The sequence below is a fragment of the Numida meleagris genome, chromosome 1 (assembly GCF_002078875.1).
Source record: "Numida meleagris isolate 19003 breed g44 Domestic line chromosome 1, NumMel1.0, whole genome shotgun sequence".
In the NCBI taxonomy this organism is placed as follows: domain Eukaryota; kingdom Metazoa; phylum Chordata; class Aves; order Galliformes; family Numididae; genus Numida; species Numida meleagris.
This window is the reverse complement of record NC_034409.1, coordinates 176417217-176438506: the sequence shown is the minus strand read 5'-3', so window position 1 is coordinate 176438506 and position 21290 is coordinate 176417217. Positions and strand designations below refer to the sequence as shown.

At 41.7% G+C, this 21290-nt stretch overlaps 3 protein-coding genes across 4 annotated transcripts in view; 1 reads left to right on the top strand and 2 right to left on the bottom strand.

The window, feature by feature from the left end:
- SKA3 (spindle and kinetochore associated complex subunit 3) lies at window positions 1235–10752 on the bottom strand. 2 transcript variants are annotated; one of them, XM_021379559.1, is made up of 9 exons: window positions 10525–10752; window positions 9292–9356; window positions 8261–8426; window positions 6774–7197; window positions 4785–4885; window positions 3806–3987; window positions 3397–3606; window positions 3097–3215; window positions 1235–1740 (listed from the first exon to the last, which is right to left on the bottom strand). In XM_021379559.1, exons 1-9 carry the CDS (start codon window positions 10625–10627, stop codon window positions 1707–1709), a joined length of 1404 nt encoding a protein of 467 aa, XP_021235234.1. In that variant the 5' UTR covers window positions 10628–10752; the 3' UTR covers window positions 1235–1706. The 2 variants fall into 2 exon arrangements, with proteins under 2 accessions (XP_021235234.1, XP_021235223.1); XM_021379548.1 differs by having other exon boundaries at window positions 1237–1740; window positions 3806–3990.
- On the top strand, window positions 10776–11617 carry MRPL57 (mitochondrial ribosomal protein L57). Its single transcript, XM_021379586.1, has 2 exons — window positions 10776–10936; window positions 11158–11617. Exon 2 carries the CDS (start codon window positions 11163–11165, stop codon window positions 11472–11474), a length of 312 nt encoding a protein of 103 aa, XP_021235261.1. The 5' UTR covers window positions 10776–10936; window positions 11158–11162; the 3' UTR covers window positions 11475–11617.
- The window catches only part of ZDHHC20 (zinc finger DHHC-type containing 20), a 45981-nt gene continuing 38057 nt past the window's right edge, over window positions 13367–21290 (bottom strand). The window contains exons 11-13 of the mRNA XM_021379572.1: window positions 20889–21004; window positions 20398–20475; window positions 13367–17867 (exon numbers count right to left, since the gene is read on the bottom strand). Of these exons, the coding sequence (XP_021235247.1) occupies window positions 20438–20475; window positions 20889–21004 (154 nt within the window). The 3' untranslated portion in view covers window positions 13367–17867; window positions 20398–20437. The remainder of the gene's footprint in view (window positions 17868–20397; window positions 20476–20888; window positions 21005–21290) is intronic.

Sequence of the window (21290 nt, the reverse complement as noted above, 5' to 3'; positions counted from 1 at the left end):
AGAGGCTCCTCACAGGAGGATTCTCACTCTGCAACAGACTGTTTTGTACCCTGTTAGGCTTGGGACATTCCACGACTAGCATCCAGCCCAGCAAGTGGGTAGAGTTTGTAAAGATGCTGGAAGGAGATCTGGCCATCACTCCGAAGGAGCTGGATAAGACAAGTAAGTGTTTTTACAGCAGCAGATGATTAATTTTCCAAGCAGCCACAAAGCATCTGAGACAGAAGCTTTATTCAAAATGTTGATCGGTTTTAAAAAGTAATGTAAATTGATATGCTTTTTAAACAGAAACTAGGACAGAAAAAGAAGTGACACTGTGCTCAGGCCAGAATTGGTTAAAATATATATATATCTATATATATATAATCAGCTGCTCCTGGTAATTTGATGTACGCTCATCTCAGAAAGCGGCTGCAGTAGCATGACAAAGACTCCTATATTTGCTAGGTTTTAGCCATGCCAAGTCCCTCTAAGCAGCCAGAAAAATACTTTCTGGCATCTCCACATGTTTTTATGCCTTGAGAATTTCAAAGAATGCGGAACTGTGTTCAGAAAATTCAGAAAAGTACACACTAAAATAACAGTATTTTAGCTGTCAACAGGAAGACCGCGTCCAGCTGGTAAGAGCAATACTCCATTCACTCACAGCAATAGCTGGCAAAGGTAACAGCGCTGAAGAGGGATACAGAGTCGGGATTTCATTTGGAGAGTAGAATCTCTGGTGGAAAAAATCCCAGCTGCTGCAACTACCAGGTACCAGACATGTGCCAAGCAGCTCTGAGGAGTTCAGCTTGGTGAGCTACTGCAGGGATGTGCTCGCATGACTGGAAGCGACTCCACCACTTATAGAATGCACACGGCAGCAGCGCAGGGGAGAGTACAGCAATCCCCCACGTGCCTGCAAGCAAGTCTTCCAAGCAATGAAAGAGACAGCAGATATCTAATCGGTAACATCTGAAAATACACCGGGCAATTCTTTCACATTCACGATAGTAACATTTTAGGGCTATAGGTATCAGGGTGCTAAGAGTAAAACGGATGCCTAGCACATATATGATGCCTAAGCAGGAAAACTGTAGTTGAAGGAGAAGCATGAGAAATGCCTGTCCATCAGCCGGGTGACAGCCTGATGAAGGAATACCTGTTTGATATGCCTTAGTACTGCAGAAGGGATGAATGCTCTGGAGGTGCTTTAAAACAGCACAGCAGGACTTACTCTTCACGTAAAAAAAAAGGAGTTCTGCTGAAGATAGGTCGAAGTGCTACACTTCAAACTCACCCTGAAACAGGCAGTGTCTCACCAGACTGCCTAGAGATGTCTACTTTCTGGGCAGCATACTGGACTTTCCCTTTATTGCAACTTAATTACGCTTCTCTACAGGCTATTGCAACCAAACACATACAACAAACACAAGAATCAAGTGGAACAACTGAAGTATTACATAGTTTAATACATGACTGTAGTCCCCAGTGAAGCAATATTAAAAACAACAACCAAAACCCAATCTATTTTGCAACTAATTTTAATGAAAAAAATTGAACACAAAATTGTTAGTTCAAGCAAGTCAATCCATATCAAGTTTTCTCCAGAAAAAAAGATTTTTTCCTTTTGTGGGTCTTTCCTCCCAGTATTTCTTTTGCTTTTTGAGCTTTCTATGATTCAGTGATAAGATCCATGAATGAGAAACACTGTCTTCAGCTTCATTTCAGACGTCTGACTTGAATAAACCAGGATATCCTCTGCAAACATATCCAGAAGAGTTCATGAACTCGTTACCTCAGTTATATTCCGAATTAGCAGAAGACGCAAACACTGAAAGCCTGCCCAACAACAACGTCAGCTCAAAGAAGAGCTTTACTTTATCTGATTAATCAAATAGATTCTAACTCCAAGTACATTAAGATACCGACTTCTCTTCATCTCTTTCTGGATTTGTTGCAACTATTATTGTACTCCATACACTTCCTGTACCTCTTACCCAGATAATCTGTAGAGACCCCAAGTTTAACAGATAATCAACAAGTATAGCTTGTTCATTATACTGAATGAGGAATATCTACGCCTGATCAATGTCAAAAACTTCTATTTAAATCAAGATTTTCTTAAACCCATTATTCCATCGTTCAAAGATTACTTATGCTAACTATAGACCAATTCAATTTCACATATTGTTCATAAGGTGGCTTTGGATTTCAAGTAACTTAGTATTTGCCTGGTCTTATTTCAGCTGGGATCGAGTTAATTTTTTCCTAGTAGCTGGCACAGTGCTGTATTTTGAATTTAGGATGAGAAAGAATTTGCTAACACGCCGGTGTTTTAGTTGTTGCCGAGCTGTGCTCACACAAAGTCAAGGTCTTTTCGCTCCTCGTGCTGCCTGGCCAGTGAGGAGCTGGGGGTGCACAAGGAGCTGGGAGAGGACAGAACCAGGACAGCCGACCCAAAGTGGCCAAAGGGACGTCCTGCACCACGTGGCTCGTGCCGAGCAGTGACACTGGGGGAGCTGGCAGGTAGGGGCTGGCTGGCGGTGAGCAATTGCACCGGGCATCAGTCCTTCCCCTCAATCTCTTCCTTTATTATTAAACTGCCTTCGTCTCAACCCACGAGTTCTCACATGAAATCCCTGCTCCCGACTCTCTCCCTCACCCTGCTGGGGTTAGTGCCGGAGAGAACAGCTGTGTGGTGCTTGGCTGCCTGCCAGGGTAAGCCACAACATGCCCAAGTGACAGTGTGATTACTTATGTCACTTAATGCAGCTGTCTGCAGTTCTTTATTGCCTAGATTTACTGAGGCAAGCTTAAAACATTCAGCTGATTGCCACAAAGCAAAATATACCTACAGATAAAACAGTAAAATTATCTTGGACTTCCTTCCTCCTCCCCCTGTCATTTTTCTTAAAAACTTGCGAGGATTATAATCCACGATAATATTTGTTCTTTGCAATAGAAGCAGCTAGATACTAGGCCAAAGATTAGATATTTAGTCACATCAACAAGCGTTGGAGAACAAGCAGCTGTAGGAATTTTCTAGATGCATTAGAGTCTTCCTAGCTCCTCAAAACCCAATGACACAACCAAGTTTGTGACACTGGATCATACCTGTTCTCTTTGTTGCAGTAATCACTGAAATCACTTCCAAAGCTCGTAGCATCTTCTGCCTTAGTCTCCATTGTCTTAGATTTAGAAGAGTCTACTTTATGATTATACTTCGACAGAATCTACAGCAAACATTAAAAAGGAACAGCAATAATTTCAGAACTCCAAACAGGATTACAATCTACGTATTTTCAGTAAGCAGCAGAGAACTCTTTCTTTTTGAAGAGCAACACTCGATAAACAAAGCCCTCTTAATATCCCCGTTTTGATATGAAAGCTATTCAGAAAACAAGAGCAGCTAACCTGTAGCACATCATCTGGAATCCTCGTTATTTCTGGAGGCGGAGGAGTACTGAGCAAATGGTCGTACTGTTTTATTTTGGGAGGAGATGGGTTTCCCAAACGTTTGAGATACTCATCAGAGCTCACGGCAGAAGGAACGCTGTCTTCTATGTTTTGTTTCTCTGGTGCATAGTTTTCGGTCACCAACACGGGCTTCTCCTCTTGCTTCACCTGTTACAGAGAAGATGATATTATATGCCTTCAGTTCATTTACTTTTCTTAGGTGAAGTATTTAATAGCACGTTCTTACAAAATCACCGTTAAAGAAGCATCTTTTCCTACCATTGTTCTTTTCATTGGAATAAAAAAGCAAAAAACAGGAAAAGGAGCGCAAACTGATATGAAAGTATATGTAACTGCTAGTCACTACCGTAGCTTCTCTTTTTAGCCATCGGGCTTCAAAATCCGGAGGTGGCGGCGTTGCTGCGTGGCAGGGAAGAGGCACTTTGTCTCTTTCTGGTGACTTGGCTAACACCGGGTTATCTGCTCGGGAAGGGATTTTCACACCAGGTGTGCAGAACACGGGTACCATAGGAGAAGCCATACAGTCAGCTGCTGAAGTTAGTGAAGAATCAATCAGCGTCCATACAAATTTTAGCTACAGTGCTCCAGTTTAGTTTTCCAAATCAATTAGCTTGTTATGGATTTATTTACATCTTCCAAAACACCTGTACCGTTATAGCTCATCCGTATCATTTCAGTTGACAACACTTTTAGTATGAAAAAACACCCAAATTGCTCTAACAGCACTAAATAAAGAAAATAAAACGAATCAAAATAATCCTGTCTCGTGACCAAATGCAACTGAAAGAGCCCAACTTCAACCAACATTGCTTCAGATTTTCATATGCTCAGTGGTCTGCGTGTTTGCTACAAGACTTTCAGACAATTTCAGAACAATGTATTAGATTCTCCTCCCGGAGAAATTTTAGTGCTGCTCTTGAAAGATGTAAGTTACTGTTTGGTTTATCTATTTTAAACCAGTTTCTTTCCCACTCATTTCACTGGCTTTAAATAGATACAGTAGATAATTCTTGGAAAAAAAAGTTTGGCTCCTATTACAGCACTGTTACTACTAGTACAGATAAACTGCAATTACTGTACGATAGAAGCCTCTGCACAATTCTAGATGGATGTGAGTAGAAGAACAACCAATGATTTCTATCGAAGCACACAGATTTCCCACAGAAGCCACAACTTTACTTTTCTGGACACTAGGATGCAAAAAAATAACTGGACACAAATTAACTATATTTAACTAGAAACAGATTAAAATATTACCATGTGTTAACACACACGTTACATTAAAAAAAGCATATGTACATTTACTTGACAGATTTTTACCTTACCGTTCTCGTCTGCTGCTTTTGTTTGTGGCCCAGGAGTAACTGCGATTTCCCCGGGTGGCATTTTTGCTGCATTCACTTCATGATCACTTTTTTTAACTAAGCTGAAAAACCAAAACCCTCAGTCAGCTCTCAAGCAACATGAAGAAATCACCAGTGAAGGAATACCGCCAACTCCATCACGTGGACAGCATTTGTTCATGAGTCTAAAATGATTTACTACCCCCGATTCTACTCCTACCATGCAAACGGTCAGCCCAAGCAAGGCATTACGAAATAAGGAACACGCTGCCCGGGGAGGTTATGGATGCCCTCTCCCTGGAGGCATTCAAGGCCAGGCTGGATGGGGCTGTGAGCAACCTGGTCTAGAGGGAGGTGTCCCTGCCTATAGCAGGGAACTAGATGATCTTACAGGTCCCTTCCAGCCCAAACCATTCTATGGTTCTATGATTTAGAACTCCTCAATAAAAAGCCTAAGCCTCAAGAAATCCACGTGAGGCAGCATACTTCAATGAGATGATCAAACCTCCAGTTGTGAGTCTTCTTTCTTAAAAAACAAACAAACAAACAAAAAAAACCCACTAAAAAATTAAGGGAAAAAAAAAAGTACTTTTTCAAGTCATTTCTTCCTTGGTAATATTATTGACACCTGAAACCCTATGTGTTTTGGTTATGGTTGTATTTTCTCTTCTTCATTGTAAACGCTTCTATTTACAGGCTTTTTTTCTTTTTTCTTTCTCTCTCCTAGTTTCTTTTTGTTTCAGTTCTTCAGTGTGTGCACACAAAATATGTTGTTCTTTTCACTTGCTTCAGAAAAGAAAACCTGAAAGGAAGGGAACTGAGAACTCTATGTGTGTATATATACACACATACACACACATATATATATATTCATATAAGTCTGTGTGAGTGTATGTACATACATGGCAAAAACAAACCAACCAACCCAACAAAACATAAGTTGTTAAAGACAACAATCATCTTGCGCAATAAGCTGAGGCTTTTAACAAAATGTTATTTGAGGAACCAATTTTAAATCAGCATCTTTTAGGATTCAGGAACAGTTTTCCAATTATTACAATTCCAATACTGTACCCTATAGTTGTGTAAATACCATAATGCCTATTTGGAAGGAGAGATCCCAAGACTCTTTTAAGAGAAAATGTACCTTTTAAATTTTACTTTTCCCCCCAGTAATCTAAGGAAGAAAAAACATTCACATGTAACCGCTGTGGTACATTAGAACAAAGGGAACAAAGTCATTGAAGCTGGTAGAGCTCTGAAGAACATTGTGCTAGCACCTGTATAACAAATACCAGGGATTTAAAAAATAGAGTTATTGAAATCTCTCTAAAAACCAAACACTTAACTGCAGAACAGAATATTTCTTTTAAGTACTGTCAGCTTTTGAAATTGGATGCATTGCTAATACAAACCACACAAACATTATTTAACCACCTTTTCCAGCAGTGGGAGTCTGGAAATGTGTTTTCAGTAGAAAAACGGAGCAAAAAGAAGCATCTGCTTCAAGCTGGATAACAGAAGAAATAACACAACGTGTTTCTACAGTGAAGCATTTAACCAAATGCTTCACAAGTTTCTTTCAGTGTCACATCCCTTACACTTTTCCAAACTTTATATTGGTAACGTAAGGTCTACCACAAACAACATGTCCTCAAATGCAAGCCCTAGGTAAAATAAAGCAAAATGTCACAGGAAATACTTTGCATTTTCTTCTTGTAGTGGGGACATTCTTACGCAGCCAGGGAAGGAGCACACCCAAGATACGTCTCCTATAAGTACCCTGCATGGCAAAGGGTGCATGAACAGAGTAGCAGAGTACAAGACAGAAGACTAAATAGCAAGTAAATAATAACAAATCACCTGTTAGCAGAAAAAAAGATAGGCAATAGCAACAAGAGAAGGGTACAGCAAGAAGAAACAGTGGGTAGTTCAATAGAGAAATGATCAGAACTTCAGGTATTTACTTACTTGCTTGACTGAGCAGTTTTACGAATAAGCGCCATCGTGTAATCTTCATTCATACACATGGTATGTTCACTAATGCCAAAGTGCTCCAGTTTTGGTGTCACACACTCATAGTCGTCCATCTTTAGCATGCATTTGGGTGTTTTGGGCAGAACAGAGGGGGCCTGTGTTTTCAGGGGAGTTTTGTGTTTTGCATTTTCTTGACTGGCGTTTGCAGCATGTTGTCCATTTAACGCACTCCAGGGCCTGGAGAAAGCATACTGTGAAAGGCCAAAATCAGAAAGCTGGGGGTTCCGCAGCGGGTCCCTGGGCACCGGTGGGTTCTCAGCAAAGGCAGGAAGGGGAGGTACGTCGTCTGCTTGTCCTTGATCAGATTTACTCTGGTCAGATGCCTTCGAATCACCGCTCGCCTCCTCTTCCTGCTCCTCTGTTTGACAAAAGAGGTACAGTTCACTTTGTCAGAAGTTCATCTTTTAGGAAGTTTTTAAATTAATTGGGAATTTTCTCCCCCCCCCCATCTTTTTTTTAAAGAAAAATACTTATTACTCTAAAGAATAGAGTAATATTACTCCTCCTTTCTTTTTAAAGCATCGAACCCAAGTCTAGAGCAACTATCAAAAGCTCTCATCAGTCTAAGCTGTATTTAGAACGCAGGCCCAACACTTACTTACTGAATTTCAGTCCATTGCTAAATACTTCCAGAAGTAAATGAAGCTGAAAGCTTCTTACACTAATACATTTTTAATAGAATCCAATCTTCCCACACAGCCTAGGCAGAAAGTTTTAATCTGAAATGCATTCATCTGTCTCCATTTCACTGCAAGAGCAAATGTTTGGTAAAAATGTGGAAGAAAAAGTTGTACAGAAAAACGGTTACTAAGCGGTGACTATAAAAGTCATAAAGGATACCATGAGTCTGCTGCAGAAATAAACCAAGGTGTAATTTGTACAATTCTGTGGTTACATGAATGGAAACGGTTGGCAGGCATGGCGGGGGTGGGACAACAGCTGGACTGGGTGATCTTGGAGGCCTTTTCCAACCTGAATGATTTTGTGATTGTGATTTGTGAAACACCCCCAAATATTTGCAAACTGCTGCATGACATAAAAGACAGACGATTTAAGCTCATGGGGTAACGACACATGAATATGAACTAATTCAGATGTATCTGCACTAGTTCCTCATGCAGGAGAAGCTGAAGCAGCCTCATTCTCTGGGTTATCAGAACGCGCTTGCTAACCTGTTCTCTCTGCGCAGCTATTAGTGAAGAGAAAAACACGCCAAGCTCAGAGCGTGCCAGGAGATGCGGCTCGAAGCTTCTGCACGTTTTACTCTTACTCAGCTGTCACAACAGAACCTTTCACCCCTAGATCACTATAAAGCAAAAAACATAGATCTACCTGACCTCTTAATTAACGGAAACATTCACGTAGAGAAAGAGAAACATTTTAGAAAAATTACATGTCTTCAAATTGCCAAGAAATATTACCTGTAGGGACCTCGACGTGTGGTTTGTAGCCGTATTTCTGGAACAGCTCTCTTATTTTTCCAAGATCCGCTGCATTTCTTTGCATCAGTATCTCACTTGCCTTCATAAAGTCATTAATTTCTTGCCTTTCAGAGGAACTCTTGCCAAGAACGGCATTAACATCTTCCTTTGGGTGAAGGAGAGGAAGAAGAAACATAGCAGTGGGTTTTCCAATCACCATCTGGTGCTCGTTTCTACAGTTAGTGTTTTGAGAGTAACTAGTGAACTTCAATTCATATGAGGATAAGCAGCAAGTGTAGATCTTGTCTATACCTGAAAGCTTGCTTACAAAACACCAGGAATATATAGAGCAGAAGCACACACAAACTTGCAAATATTATGAGGACAGTTCACAGTGCGCTAACTACTTCCTGCTGACCTCCCAAACAAAACCATTCCCTTTTACTTCATTTAAAAAAAAAAAAAAAAAAAAAAAGAGTGCGTTTACATAACAACTAGTTTGGACTTTTAAATACAAAGAACATAGGTGAGAACAGCTGGTGAACTTCCAGTTTACAGCTTGGTTTACCCCTCAGTTACTTGCACACGAGCCCACTTCTATAGACTATTATTTCTACTTCTGTTAAAGAAACAGAATATTTTTCACAAGTGTAACAGAAGCGCAGTATCCCCTGTGAGGACATTCTTTATGCTAAGTGCTTGTCACTGAACAAAGCCAGGCACGTTTCTCCTCGAGGGAGCCCTGCTCCTGAATCCAGCTCCCCTACCTCTACGCCCTGGCATAGCCACAACTTCCCCGTGACCCCTGTCCCTGCTGGCCTGAGTGACAACACTGATGGCAAGCTCATCAACACAGGCATCACGCATTTTTGGGTGCTGCCTCATAGCCATATTGAGGACTTACAGGTAAGGAAATAGGAAGGTCAGAACTGCTGAATAACAATGTTGTGTCGTGGCTTAAGGATCAAAGTATAGCCATCAGTTTATGGACACAGTCTCCTCCCCAATTTTTCAAGAAGTTAAGGCATTACCTTCAGAGCCCTGATTTCGCAGTGTAGATTGTGCAAAACTCTTATTGGAGATTCCTCTTCACAGTCTTTGATACGCATATTCACACAAAAGTGTTTTGAAATAAAAAAAAAGTGGAGAATTAGTATTTAGCATGCAAATACATTGCACGTTGTAATGTAATCTCCATTAGATACGTTAGAACCGTTTCTTACAGAAAGAGTCAAGAGAACATTAAGAGAAATGAATTCATTCTGCATATCTAAAACAGGTTACACAGCACTGCGTGAGGCCACAGTTCACACAGCACATCGAGCTACACTGAGAAACCACATAGGATCCTACTGTACTGTCACAGCTAGTACTATGAAAATTAATGTACAGCAGACTACAGTAGGTATGAACCTGGACTGTGAAGGATTATTTTGCCATCCTTACAGAGCTTGCACTTGAAATAATAGCAGCTGAAGAAAAAAAAAAAAAAAGTGATACAGATGTCACCGAAAAACACATCAGCAGAAAGCTGGGTTCTTCTGTCTGTATTTGTATGCTGGCAGATGTTGGTATTGTTCACTGATAAATGCAGTAGTCAAGAACTGACCCTTGTTCTTTCACTGGACGTCAAGGTTAACGCCAATAAATAGCGTAAAAGAGGACGCCTGCAGTGTGACAAACCATAGCAGAGCAATAAGTTTAACTGGAGCCTTCAGCCGTCTGAGCAGAGAGAGAAAAAGCCCTGAAAATGTATTTTCCTGTGTTGATCCACAAAAAGGTTAAAAACAAGAACGTGATTCAGTACTGAAAGGGAGCTTATCAACAGGAGAGACTGACTCCACACGGGCAGATAGCGACAGGACAAGGGGGAACGGCTTTAAACGAAAAGGGGGGATTTAGGTTGGATGTTCGGAGGAAAGTCTTTACTCAGAGGGCGGTGAGGCCCTGGCACAGCTGCCCAGAGAGCTGTGGGTGCCCCCTCCCTGCAGGCGCTCACGGCCAGGCTGGATGGGCCCCGCCCATGGCAGGGGGCTGGGGCCGGGTGGGCTTTAAGAACTCTTGCAGCCCAAACGACTCTGTGATTCAATGATGATTTACTCACAGACGTTATGTGGCAAAAACTCAGCTGCAGACACACAAAGGCGCTCAGAGAGACAACGGTGGGGGTGTACACACGTAAGACCCGCGGGACCCCCGCCCGCACAGGCCCACCCGCTCCGAGCGCAGCGGCAGGCGGAACCCGAGGCGGTGCCCGCACTTACCCGCGTCCTCCCCGCGCAGCGCCCGCTCCAGCTGCTTCGTCTCCTTCTCTAGCGTGAGGGCCAAGGAGCGCAGCTCGCTGAAAAAGCCCCGCGACACATCCATCGCCCGCGGGGCAGGGGAGACGGATACGGAGAGACCGCGCGGCAACCGTACCCCCCGAGCGAGGGCCGCTAACGGCTGCAGCGAGCAGCACCCAGCAGCGCCCCGGAGCCCGCCGCTGCTTTCGAACCGGCGCCTGCGCGCGCCCCGTCAGCGCCGCGAGCTCTCGCGAGAAGTGCCGCCGCCATCTTGCTGCCCGCCGCGGGGCCGGGGCTCCTGTTCGGGTCGGCGAGCGAGGGGCTCGGCACCGCGGCCTGCGAGGCTCCTCGCCCCGTGGGGATCCTTCTCAGAGCCGACGCCCGCCTGGAAGTGGTGGGTGCCAGGGCCTTGGGCGGCGGCGCGGCGCTGGCAGTACTTTTTATTGTACTGCCCGCTGTACCTAGGGGGTGGTTGCCACTGTGGGGTTCTGAACTGGAAACTTTGTGACAGTGCGCTAAAAGGCACTGCAGTAAATACAGGGATATTTTTCTTGCTTTTAATTTTCTTTTTTCCCCCTAAATAACGCGTATCACTTTTTTTGTTTATATTTTAAGGTACAATGTTTTTAACGATGGTCCTACTCCGGAAGAGAATTCCTGGAAAACAATGGATTGGAAAATACAGGCGACCGAGAACAGTGAGCATGACCATGAAGCAGGCGATGATCCGAAGGCTGGAGATTGAAGCAGAGAACGAGTACTGGCTGAGCCGCCCGTACCTGACATGGGAAGAGGAGTACAACCACAACAGAGAAGCAAGACTGGCAAAATGGGAGGCTTTTAAAGCCCTGAAGTCATCCAAGTTCCCTGAGCATAGATACATGAGCGATCACTTGAACCACTTAAATGTCTCAAAGAAGTGGACATCTTGAGCAAGGGCGTATTTGTACTTGGGCTACCGCGAGATGCAGTATTGTACCTGTTGTGGCAGCTTTGTAATACAGCGTAACAAAGGCAGATGACAATTGACACTGCTATGGTGTACAAAATCTTACATTAAAAATAGTCCTACAGAGCGGTGTTTGTTTTTATTGTCACATTAGAAGACGACAGTCCTTCCAGTGGCTTCAGGGGTTTTGCATAAAACAGTGTGAGTTACCAGCTGCAGTGATGACCTGCACTAGATCTGTAGCTTCACTTGTTTTGAAAGCTGTTGATGATGTTTGTACTGACCAGACAGCTTTTACTTGTCTCTTTGCTCTATGAGAGGCTACTTCTGTATGAATTCATACCTGAGATACAGCGGAAGCTACTGGATGTGCTGCTCACTTCCTCAGGCACGTGAGGATCAAGAATAGAGCTATGTCTGAAAGAGGCTTAGATACATAAGAGGCTGCAACTAAAGGAAGATTATAAAACGTTCAACTTTCTGGGAATAGTATCAATATTCCTGTCACAATGGCAGTGTCAATTTCTGTGTTACTGCCTGCACTTCTAGAGCTTAGTTCTGACTGAGAAGGACTGCTGCTGATTCTTGTTTGAGTGGCAGCTTGATGTCTAAGTAATGCTTGGTTTGTAGCTGATCATGTTTCTCCGGGACACTAAGTAAGTTTTTTATTTCTCCTGTCAAGACCAGGGGAGCTGGAACCATGTCAGGAATGAGTACAATCTTGTGTTAGTGCAGCTCAAGTGTGAGAACTATTTCCACCAACAGACAGAATGTTTCCCAGGTACGCAGCAATTGTTGCTGATCTGATACACGCGTGCTACAGCTAAGCAATGTTCAGATTATTTCACATACTTTTATTAAGTCAGTCAGTATTGCGTTCACCAACAGAAGTTGTGTGTCAAATACATTAATGTTTTATCACTTTTGAAAAGAGGCCTAAAATAGTACAACTTGTTATTTAAACATGAATTTATACTTCTGTGAAGTATGATCAGGTCTGAACACTGACGTACAAAATCTTGAATGCACTTTCTGTGCTTATAAATGACTTGAGATAACATGGAGAAGTATACATCTGAGCAAAGTGCAATGTAATTCAAACATGAATAACCTTTTATGCAAAGTAATGTGACTTTGTATTTAATTCATTTATAAAAGCTCATTTTAAAAAATTACTTCAAGTGTTAAACTATAAATGGCAACGCTGTATTCTCTGCATAGGACTAGTTCTATCTGCAACATATAAAAAAAGTAAGTATGTCATTACGCATATCTTTTACATTTAATGTCAAAATTAAATACAGTTCAGTCTAAGTTTAGGCAGCAAATTAAAAATAACTGTAAGTAGAATAGCAGGGAAATTGCCATTAGTGTGACAGTTGGTGACCCTTGCTGGAAAATACAGAACTGGAAGGAACCCAGGTGTGTTTAATTCTGGTAAGGGTAAAAGGGGAGCGGGAGGATGGGGAGGGAGGTGGAACACTTTGACAGCAGGACTGCTGCTGCTTTCTGTGAAGTTATTATGAGTGTAAAGATTTGCACTTAAGAACGATTTAAGAGTCTCACAATAAAGCTGATGGCAACGGGTTAAGGAATGAGAAATTAGAGAGGTACGTGCTAAACATTTAAGTTGTCAGCTAAATAATGTAAACAGAAGGGTATCTGCACCCCACCATTTGTGCTCTGGTGCCAACAAAAGTGGGTACTTCATCCCCAGCACATGCTTCACTGCTGTGCACGTGCTCTTTACTTCTTGTGGATGGGGCTGGTGAAACCTTCAAAACCAATTTCTGCAATTTTGTAAACGCCATCAGACCTTATGACCTCATGGAAACAAGATTCAAGTAATTGCTGCAAATAAACCAACCCAACAAATGGCGAAACACCAGTTTTAATCAGAATTAGCACTAATTACAACTTCATTTCATTACATTTCATGAGTTATGTAAGTAAGAAAAATACGTATAAAAAGCTGTCTATATATACAAAATAAATTGATAGAAATGAACATAGTATATGCGTTCAGTATTGCAACAAATGACTTTATATGCAGTTGCTCTCTTTGGTGCCATTTAGAGATAGATCCTCTTATGTTAGATACCAGCTGTTTTTTTTGTTTTTTTTTTAAGTAGTATGAAAAATGTGTTCTTGATCTGCACTTACTGTTAGAATAGCTATTTGGAGCCTCTTTAAATGCATACCCGAATCCTATTTTAGCCAGTCTCCCTACAGAACGTAAACTATGATGCTCAAAATGTTATTATTATTTTTTTTAATTTTAAATAAACTTCATCAATCAGTGCTCCAGATCTAGGCAGATCTTTCTTATTTGCGTCAAGAGTTGATGCATCTCTTGGTACATCTGCCACAGACGCTAATCCTGCTACAGTTTTTTTTTCCTCCTTTGGGGCTCTGGTGAGCTACAAGTGGTCAAACTTCAAACTATAATGAATGAAGAACTGTGCGTGAATATTCGAATGGCATTGAACTTAATGAAAACTTCCAAAACCCCAGAAGATTATTTACAAGACAGAAAAGCCACGCAAGATCAAATGAGGGAAGAAACAGTACCTGAGAAATGGTGGCATTTAACGCTCTGGATGCCCAGTTTCTAGATAGTATGCCAAAAGCAGCTTGGTACCCGTACGTTCCATGTTCAAAGCGTAGGTTTAACAAAGATGTTACTATGATTTCTGATTCAATGACCAAAAGTGCCAGAGCTTCCTCTGATATAAACCCCTGAATATTTGAAGTGGAAGTTTCCAGTCAAGGGGTTAGGATGCATCCAACTCGTCAGTTATTACAGAAACCAATACACAGGCCTGCCCTCTGCCAGCAATACGCATTTGGTAAGAACAGCACTTATGTGCATCTTTACAGTCTGTAAACAAACCAATATTCAGGAAAAAATATTAGCCGAGGTTTCTAGAATAGTTTAAACTATTCCTTTCTATTTATGCATCTGCCTGCTTCATCTTTATGGGGAGAGCTTTATCAACTTAGGACATTTCGGAATCTTCGAGGAGAAAACACTGGAATCTCATCCTGCGTCAAGATTCTGGCCTCACACTGAGAGTTTAAGTCATTTTGCGTCTGTGACTGTTGAGTGGGTTTTTATACAAGAAAATAAAGCTTTAAGAAATACTAAAGCATAGCTTCTGATTGCAGCCAATGTCAACTGTGCTACCGTCACTACAATGCTACTCACGGCTAGCAGTTATTTTGAGGGATTTAAAAGCTTAAGCACTGTTATTTTTAGGGACAAACGTAAGTATTTTCAAGACTTGCTGACACACAGCAGCTTAAAGCACAGAAACAGCATGTACCTCATGACCCGGCACCCTGTCCATCTTCCCTTCTTGCCTCCTGACCAGGCAGGTCTGCACCTCTTGCTGGCGGCGTGCAGCAGCTCAGTGCGTGGGTGTGGGCTGAAGGGACATCCTGGCGCGCTCCTACAGAGCCCTGCTAGCAGCGATGCGCAGTCTGCTTGCAGCTCAACAGTCAAACAGCTTTTTGTCCTCACCAAGGTTGCGTTTAGGCAAAAAGAGGGAGCAAGCCAGAAACCATCCCACTCTGCTTTGATACACCACAGGGTGCCCTTGCTTACGGCTAGGGAGCTGTCAGATCAGAACTCTCAAAGAAACGCTAGAAGCCGTCGTCCTGCCTTAGACACAACACCTCCTCCCTGGCCAGGGCGTGCAAGGAAATCCCAGCACCCGCCATCTCACTCACTGCAGGACCACTTCAACAGCTGACCAATACAATTCCTTCAGAGAACTTAATTCCTTTCTGTCAGCCTAGCGTTTCCCTTAGCAATCAGTTCTCTGAAAAAAAAGGAGGGTCAATTTGGAAGAATCACATTTCAGCCATTTTACCACAATTCATATTTGTTAAAGTGACTTTTCAGCAATGTCTGCTTTTGCACCACCAGTAGCTCTGGCCTCCAAAACACTGCAAGCACACCGCTCTCCTACTTTGTTGTCTGAAACATGAGAAAAATCTGGGACCAAATGTATTGTAGATCTGCATAAAGATGTCAGAAACATCAGCTCTTGAAGAAAGGCCACCAAAACACACACCACGTCGCTAAAAAACACACATGGATTCAGCCCAGTCAGTTTACTTGCATTTTTTTTCCTATAGATTAACTATCTTGACTTAAGCAATCAAACAAGTTATATTGATGTTAGCCTACAGTACACACCACTCACACAGGTGTAAACTAAGCTCCTGGAGGAATTGAGGGGAAAGAGGACAGAAGTTGTCCCTTTGAGATTTACCCTATTAGAGAGCAGTATTCTTTCTACTTCTGCTAGACAACTGTAGATGCGTTTGTTACCTCCTCTGTATTACAGTGATCCAGTAAAAGAAAGATGATATCCAGGGTCCTCCGTTACAATTCTCCCAGTGCTCTGGGCTGCACATTTTGGTATTTAAAATGAGAACACTGAGCTCAGTCTTGCGTCTCCATCCTCTTCCCCAAGGAATTTTTGCTGATGCATTCTCTTCTAAGTTCAACGTGTCAGTATTCCTGAAAGCTTATATTTAGATGAGTGCATTTCACTTGACATTTGAGAAGAAAAAGCTAAACCTTTCAGATTAATGCATAGCAAATGTTTTTTCTTTGAAAACTGGCAAATACAAAATTTGTCATACAAATTTTGAAGAACATTTTGCAACTTCTACACCACATGCAGATTTGTACCTTTAGGTCTGTCTCAACAGTATCTGACAGTGACTATAATATGCTCATAGGTCACTGAAGTGTTCCTGTTCTAGAAGACTGGAAAGAATACATTTTCCTAAACATCGAAGACAAAGAAAATATTTGTTTTAAACCTTAGAGTATATTTGATATCCAAGTAACTCCAATACCTTAACGATGGGGACAAGTAGTGATCAGTCTGGCAGAGAAACCAAACAAGTTCCTTTTGTTCAGATCATCAACATAGCTACCACCTTCAGATTCTATCAAAGAGGCTTATGACTATTTGTAATCAGCATCAGCTGAAAACCAGAAAAGCTTCAGACCACAGAACAGTATTTTTCATTTTTGTCAGGCGCAAAATGCCAGGAACACCCAAAGATGAATTAACAGTCTTCTCTAGAGAGGAGTAGGGGGAAAAGAAAAACCATGATGTTTGCTGTAGGTCTTGAGCTTAGTTGGACTTTATTCCTCAACACAGGAAACATGTTTTGCCTTTTGTGAACATGGTACATCACTGCACAAAGCACTCATCTTTAGCAGTTCAGCATCACTTAAAATCGACTTGAAAGTGGCAGACAAAGCAGACAGCATACAGAGTTTTGGTGTGTTAACAAAAGTGCATGATCCAACACTAACTTTCTCATAAGTACTCGAAGTTTGTTTAAATGGTACTTTAGAACCAATAAAAACTTGTGTTTTTATTAAAAAGATAAAACAAAAGTATAAAACAGTATTTATAAACCATCAAGAGTCCCATATAAAACGCAGTACTCTTCCAGATCCATTTTCTAATGACACGTGACTGCACTAAGATTTTTCTCAGGGGTACATTGCCATTTTGTTACTGCCTCATACAGAACACTGCAAACATTAACAGAAAAATGTAACAGTTTGTTAATTCCTTTTTCGATTGGTTTCTCCTCATATGCTGATAGGAAATTGTTGAAAAGCAATCAACCATGTTTTCATCAACTAAAAGAGAGTTCACTTATTTGAGCTATGTTCTTGATATGGTTAAATGGTCAAGTTAGAAGGATGAGGGTGTTCAATCTTATAGCAAAAAACGATGCCAAGTAAAAGGCTTTTACTTTGTTGGCATTGCCTTGTTCCATAGCACAGTCAGCAGAAGGAATCCTCAGTCCTGTGAGCATGTCATCCAGTACCTTCCTTTCCCACCACCTGGTGTACGAGCTGCGGACAGCTGTACTTCAGACTCATCAGCCGCACTCTAGGTTGATTCCTCCTCCATTCTTTTTTCTTCTTCTTCCTGTACCCTTGAGACCTGCTATGGAAGCGAATTCTGCAGTGCCTAAGGTACGAAGTTCGCCCGTGGGGAGGCAGAAGTCTTTGCAGATCTACCCCCCTGCCACTGCAGCATAACAGAAATGCATAGTTCCCACTCTGGACCTTGTGCATCCAAGCAGGGCACTTCAGGATTTGGCCCTTTGGTAGCAGTATATAATTCAGTGCTGCATAAATGCACATGTAGAATCTTAAGGCATCTGTCTGAACTTCCCTGCTCTGCAATAGTGCTTACAAGAATCCACTGGACTGTGCAGAAACTTGAATTTCTTGTCTCTTCATAAAATGCTCACGTTCCATTTTTTACTGATCAACTTCTTCAAACAAAATTAAGTAACATTCAAGCACAAAATGTGTTGCAGAAACCTAATGAAACAAAAACGGTAATTAGTGCAATTGCACCATTAGCTTTGAAAAAAAACAGGATCATACTGCATTATATAAATGCAGCTAGATAACACAGGTAATTTACTGACTCTTGATTCAGGACTGCAGTTAGGGTAACTTTAACTCACAGCCTTCTGAGAGGTGTTCTTTCTCTTTTTCTTCTTCTTTTAAACCTCCTATGTGTAATACGATTATCTCCACTAAGAACATCGAATCCAATTGCCACTGATCTGTAGCTAACGTCATTTGGATGTCTGGTTGACAAGAATTTTTAATGAAATCAACAGACGTGGGAACATAAAATGATATTTGCCTAGATGAAGCTAGGGGAGTGCTGGCTGGGTGATTAGCATTCTCTTCTGTAGAATCATCTGGAAACTCTACTTAAGTCAGCCATAAATTCAGTTGCTTCTGCTGCATGTAATAAGAATAAAAATCAAAAATACAACTATCAGTTTGTTGCAGGGCACAGCAAAGTACATGGAAATGACATTTTGGATCTCACAACTATTGCACTTCTGCAGACAATTGCAGAGGAACTGAAATTAACCAGACAGGCCTAGAGAAACCAATCAAATCCAACAACTCAGAGCAGCTGGAACATCCTGCTTGCATCCTGCAAGCACTGGAAGGCCACAATGAGGTCTCTCTGGAGCCTTCTCTCCTCCAAGCAGAACAAGCCTACCTCCCTCAACCTTTCTTCGTAGGAGAAGAGCTCCAGCCCTCTGATTATTTTCGTGGTCCTCCTCTGGACCCACTCCAACAGCATCTTTCCTGTACCAGGCTCAGACACAGTACTTCAGATGGGGCCTCACAAAGCCAGAATAGAGGGGGACAATCCTCCCCTTCTCCCTGCTGGCCACCCCTCTTTTGATGCAGCCCAGGATACTATTGGCCTTCCGTGATGCAAGAACACTGCTAGCTCTAAACAGCCTAAGCCAGACACAGTTGTACTCCCTCTCTATGTCAGGGGAAAGAAAGGTTAAGCTGATTCTGTAATACCCTGGTCAAAGACTATTGGCATCCACTGATCTCAGAAGGTAATTATTCCATTCTACAAAGCATAGAAAAGACTGAGTAACTTGTTAAGATCAAATTAGATTTTGTAGAGCTAGAGGCTGAATATGCACCACCAAGGCATCCACTTGTACATTTTATATAAAGTGTTGAGAAAGGTAAACTAACTACTCTAATTCATTTTGGTTATCCTCTGAAGAGACCTTTTAGATATGTTTTTTTTTACTTATAAGATTTTTTTTTACTAAAAAGTAAGATGAACCTAAAATTAATGAGCTCAGAAAGCTTGAAGGTTGTTTTATCTCCAAAGAAAATGGCATCTCCTTGCAAGGTCCCTCTATCTCCCAGCTCTTGCTGCACTTCTGCACTTGAGTGGCCTCAAGTTGCGCCAGGGGAGATTCAGGCTGGACGTGAGGAAATACTACTTTTCTGAAAGAGTGGTGAAGTGCTGAATGGGCTGCCTTCCTGGGCCTTGAATGCCTCTAGGGTCCGTGACTCCACCACCTTCACTCCACTTCCACCTTCCTGGGTGGTGGAGTCACGGACCCTAGAGGCATTCAAGGAACGTTTCGATGTTGTGTTGAGGGACATGGTCTAGTGAGAAGGTGATAGGTGGATGGTTGGACTGGATGATCTTGTAGGTCTTTTACAACCTTGGTGATTCTGTGACTCTATGACTCTGTGTCAGGGATCACAGAAAAACAGATTTTCTCATGAGTGACTTCTAGATCTCTTAAAAAAAGGTATAGGGGGAAATGACTCAGCCTTCCGCTTCTATGGTCGTTATCTGTCCAAATAAAATTTCTTCCTCTTCTAGAGAGAAAAAAATTAATAGGAGTTTGTAAATTCACAGTAGTATGAAGTCAACATCAGAGAAGCCTAATTCAGTCACTGGAAATACACCAATGGAAGCAGCAGCACTCACTGTATTTCCTAAGTGCAAAGTGTGCAGCGTGCACTGAGGCACTTACGTAAAAGAAGCTTACTGTCAATGCTAAGTGATGTGAATCAGTCACGCAGTATGCAACAGTATGCAGACACTTCTATTTTACCCATTGAACTTGTGCACACACAGATTCTTAAAGTCTATGAGCAGAGGATGGCAAATAAATATGCAATTTATAAAAACACTGTCACGGAGCTGTTCCTTGAGAGAGAATCAAGACAACATTTCATCTTGAAATTGCTTGTTTAGCAGAGCAGATTCTTTTCCCTGGTCAGGTAACAAATCCAGCGTCATGCACTTCAATCTAAATTGCAGCAGTAGGTTGACTCATCTCAGATCGAGCCAGACCATGTTTCCTGCACTACAGCATTACTCTCATTCTTGTCTTCTGGAGAGCTATTTCGAGTTTTATTTAGACCTATTGCTCATCCAATATCAGAGGATTTCTCCGCATTCCAAGAATAGTGACTTTTGACCTCAAGATATCTGTTTTAATTTACTTGTATGTATAAAGAAATAGCCATCAATTATGTTAGTCTTACTTACCTGTTTCTCATTGAGATGGTTGGTTAGTAATAAGCTGAGATCAGCTTTCCAATGAAACTATAATATGCTTTTTTGTACCTAAAACGTGAGAGAATTTCAATTACGCGTTTTTGCAGATTTGCACGCCAAATACCAAAGATTCCAAACCAGAAACTATGTTTATTATGCTATGCCTATTTTAGAGAAAAGTTTTCCTCCCACTAATCAAAAAGAAAATCAATCAAAAATATCTCAGAATAGGATGTGAGAAAGCCAGATGTATCTATCCATTTCCTTATCTCTGCATTATAACTCAGTTTAGAGAAGAGCGTAAGACACAAGTTAGCCTTAACCTATAAACATCTTGACTCGACAGTGCAAATTCTCTTCTAATTGACTCCAAACAGTTCCTAAGGACCTTTCAGGCTTAAAAAACCAAAACAACAAAAAGGAAACCCCACCCGACACAAACAAAATGATAAGATCATCAGAAATGTTACGGTGCAGTCTACCTGATTTAACATTTTCATCTTCAGGGCCACTTTCTACCCACTGACTGTCACTGGCTAGCAATCGATTTTGTGATTCACTGAGTGGTCGAGTAGGAAAGGGCTGATTGGCTCCAGAGCTGTAAAGTAAGCAAAGTTAACAGGAACTCTGTAAAAGCAAAAGCTGCTTATTTCAGACATTTCTAGAGTAGTAAAGCCAATTAAGAGCAAAACAAACAAAAAAGCTACGCTGCAAACTAAAAACGACAACCTGCTTTACACGTGAATTCCCCTATAGGCTTGTTTCAGTCATCACTCTAAACCCTTACCTGGAATAGGCCACTGACAATTCTAATGGATAAAAGCACAGATGAATAGACTGCAAATGGTACAGTGACAGCAATGCTACTGCCATGCAGTTACACA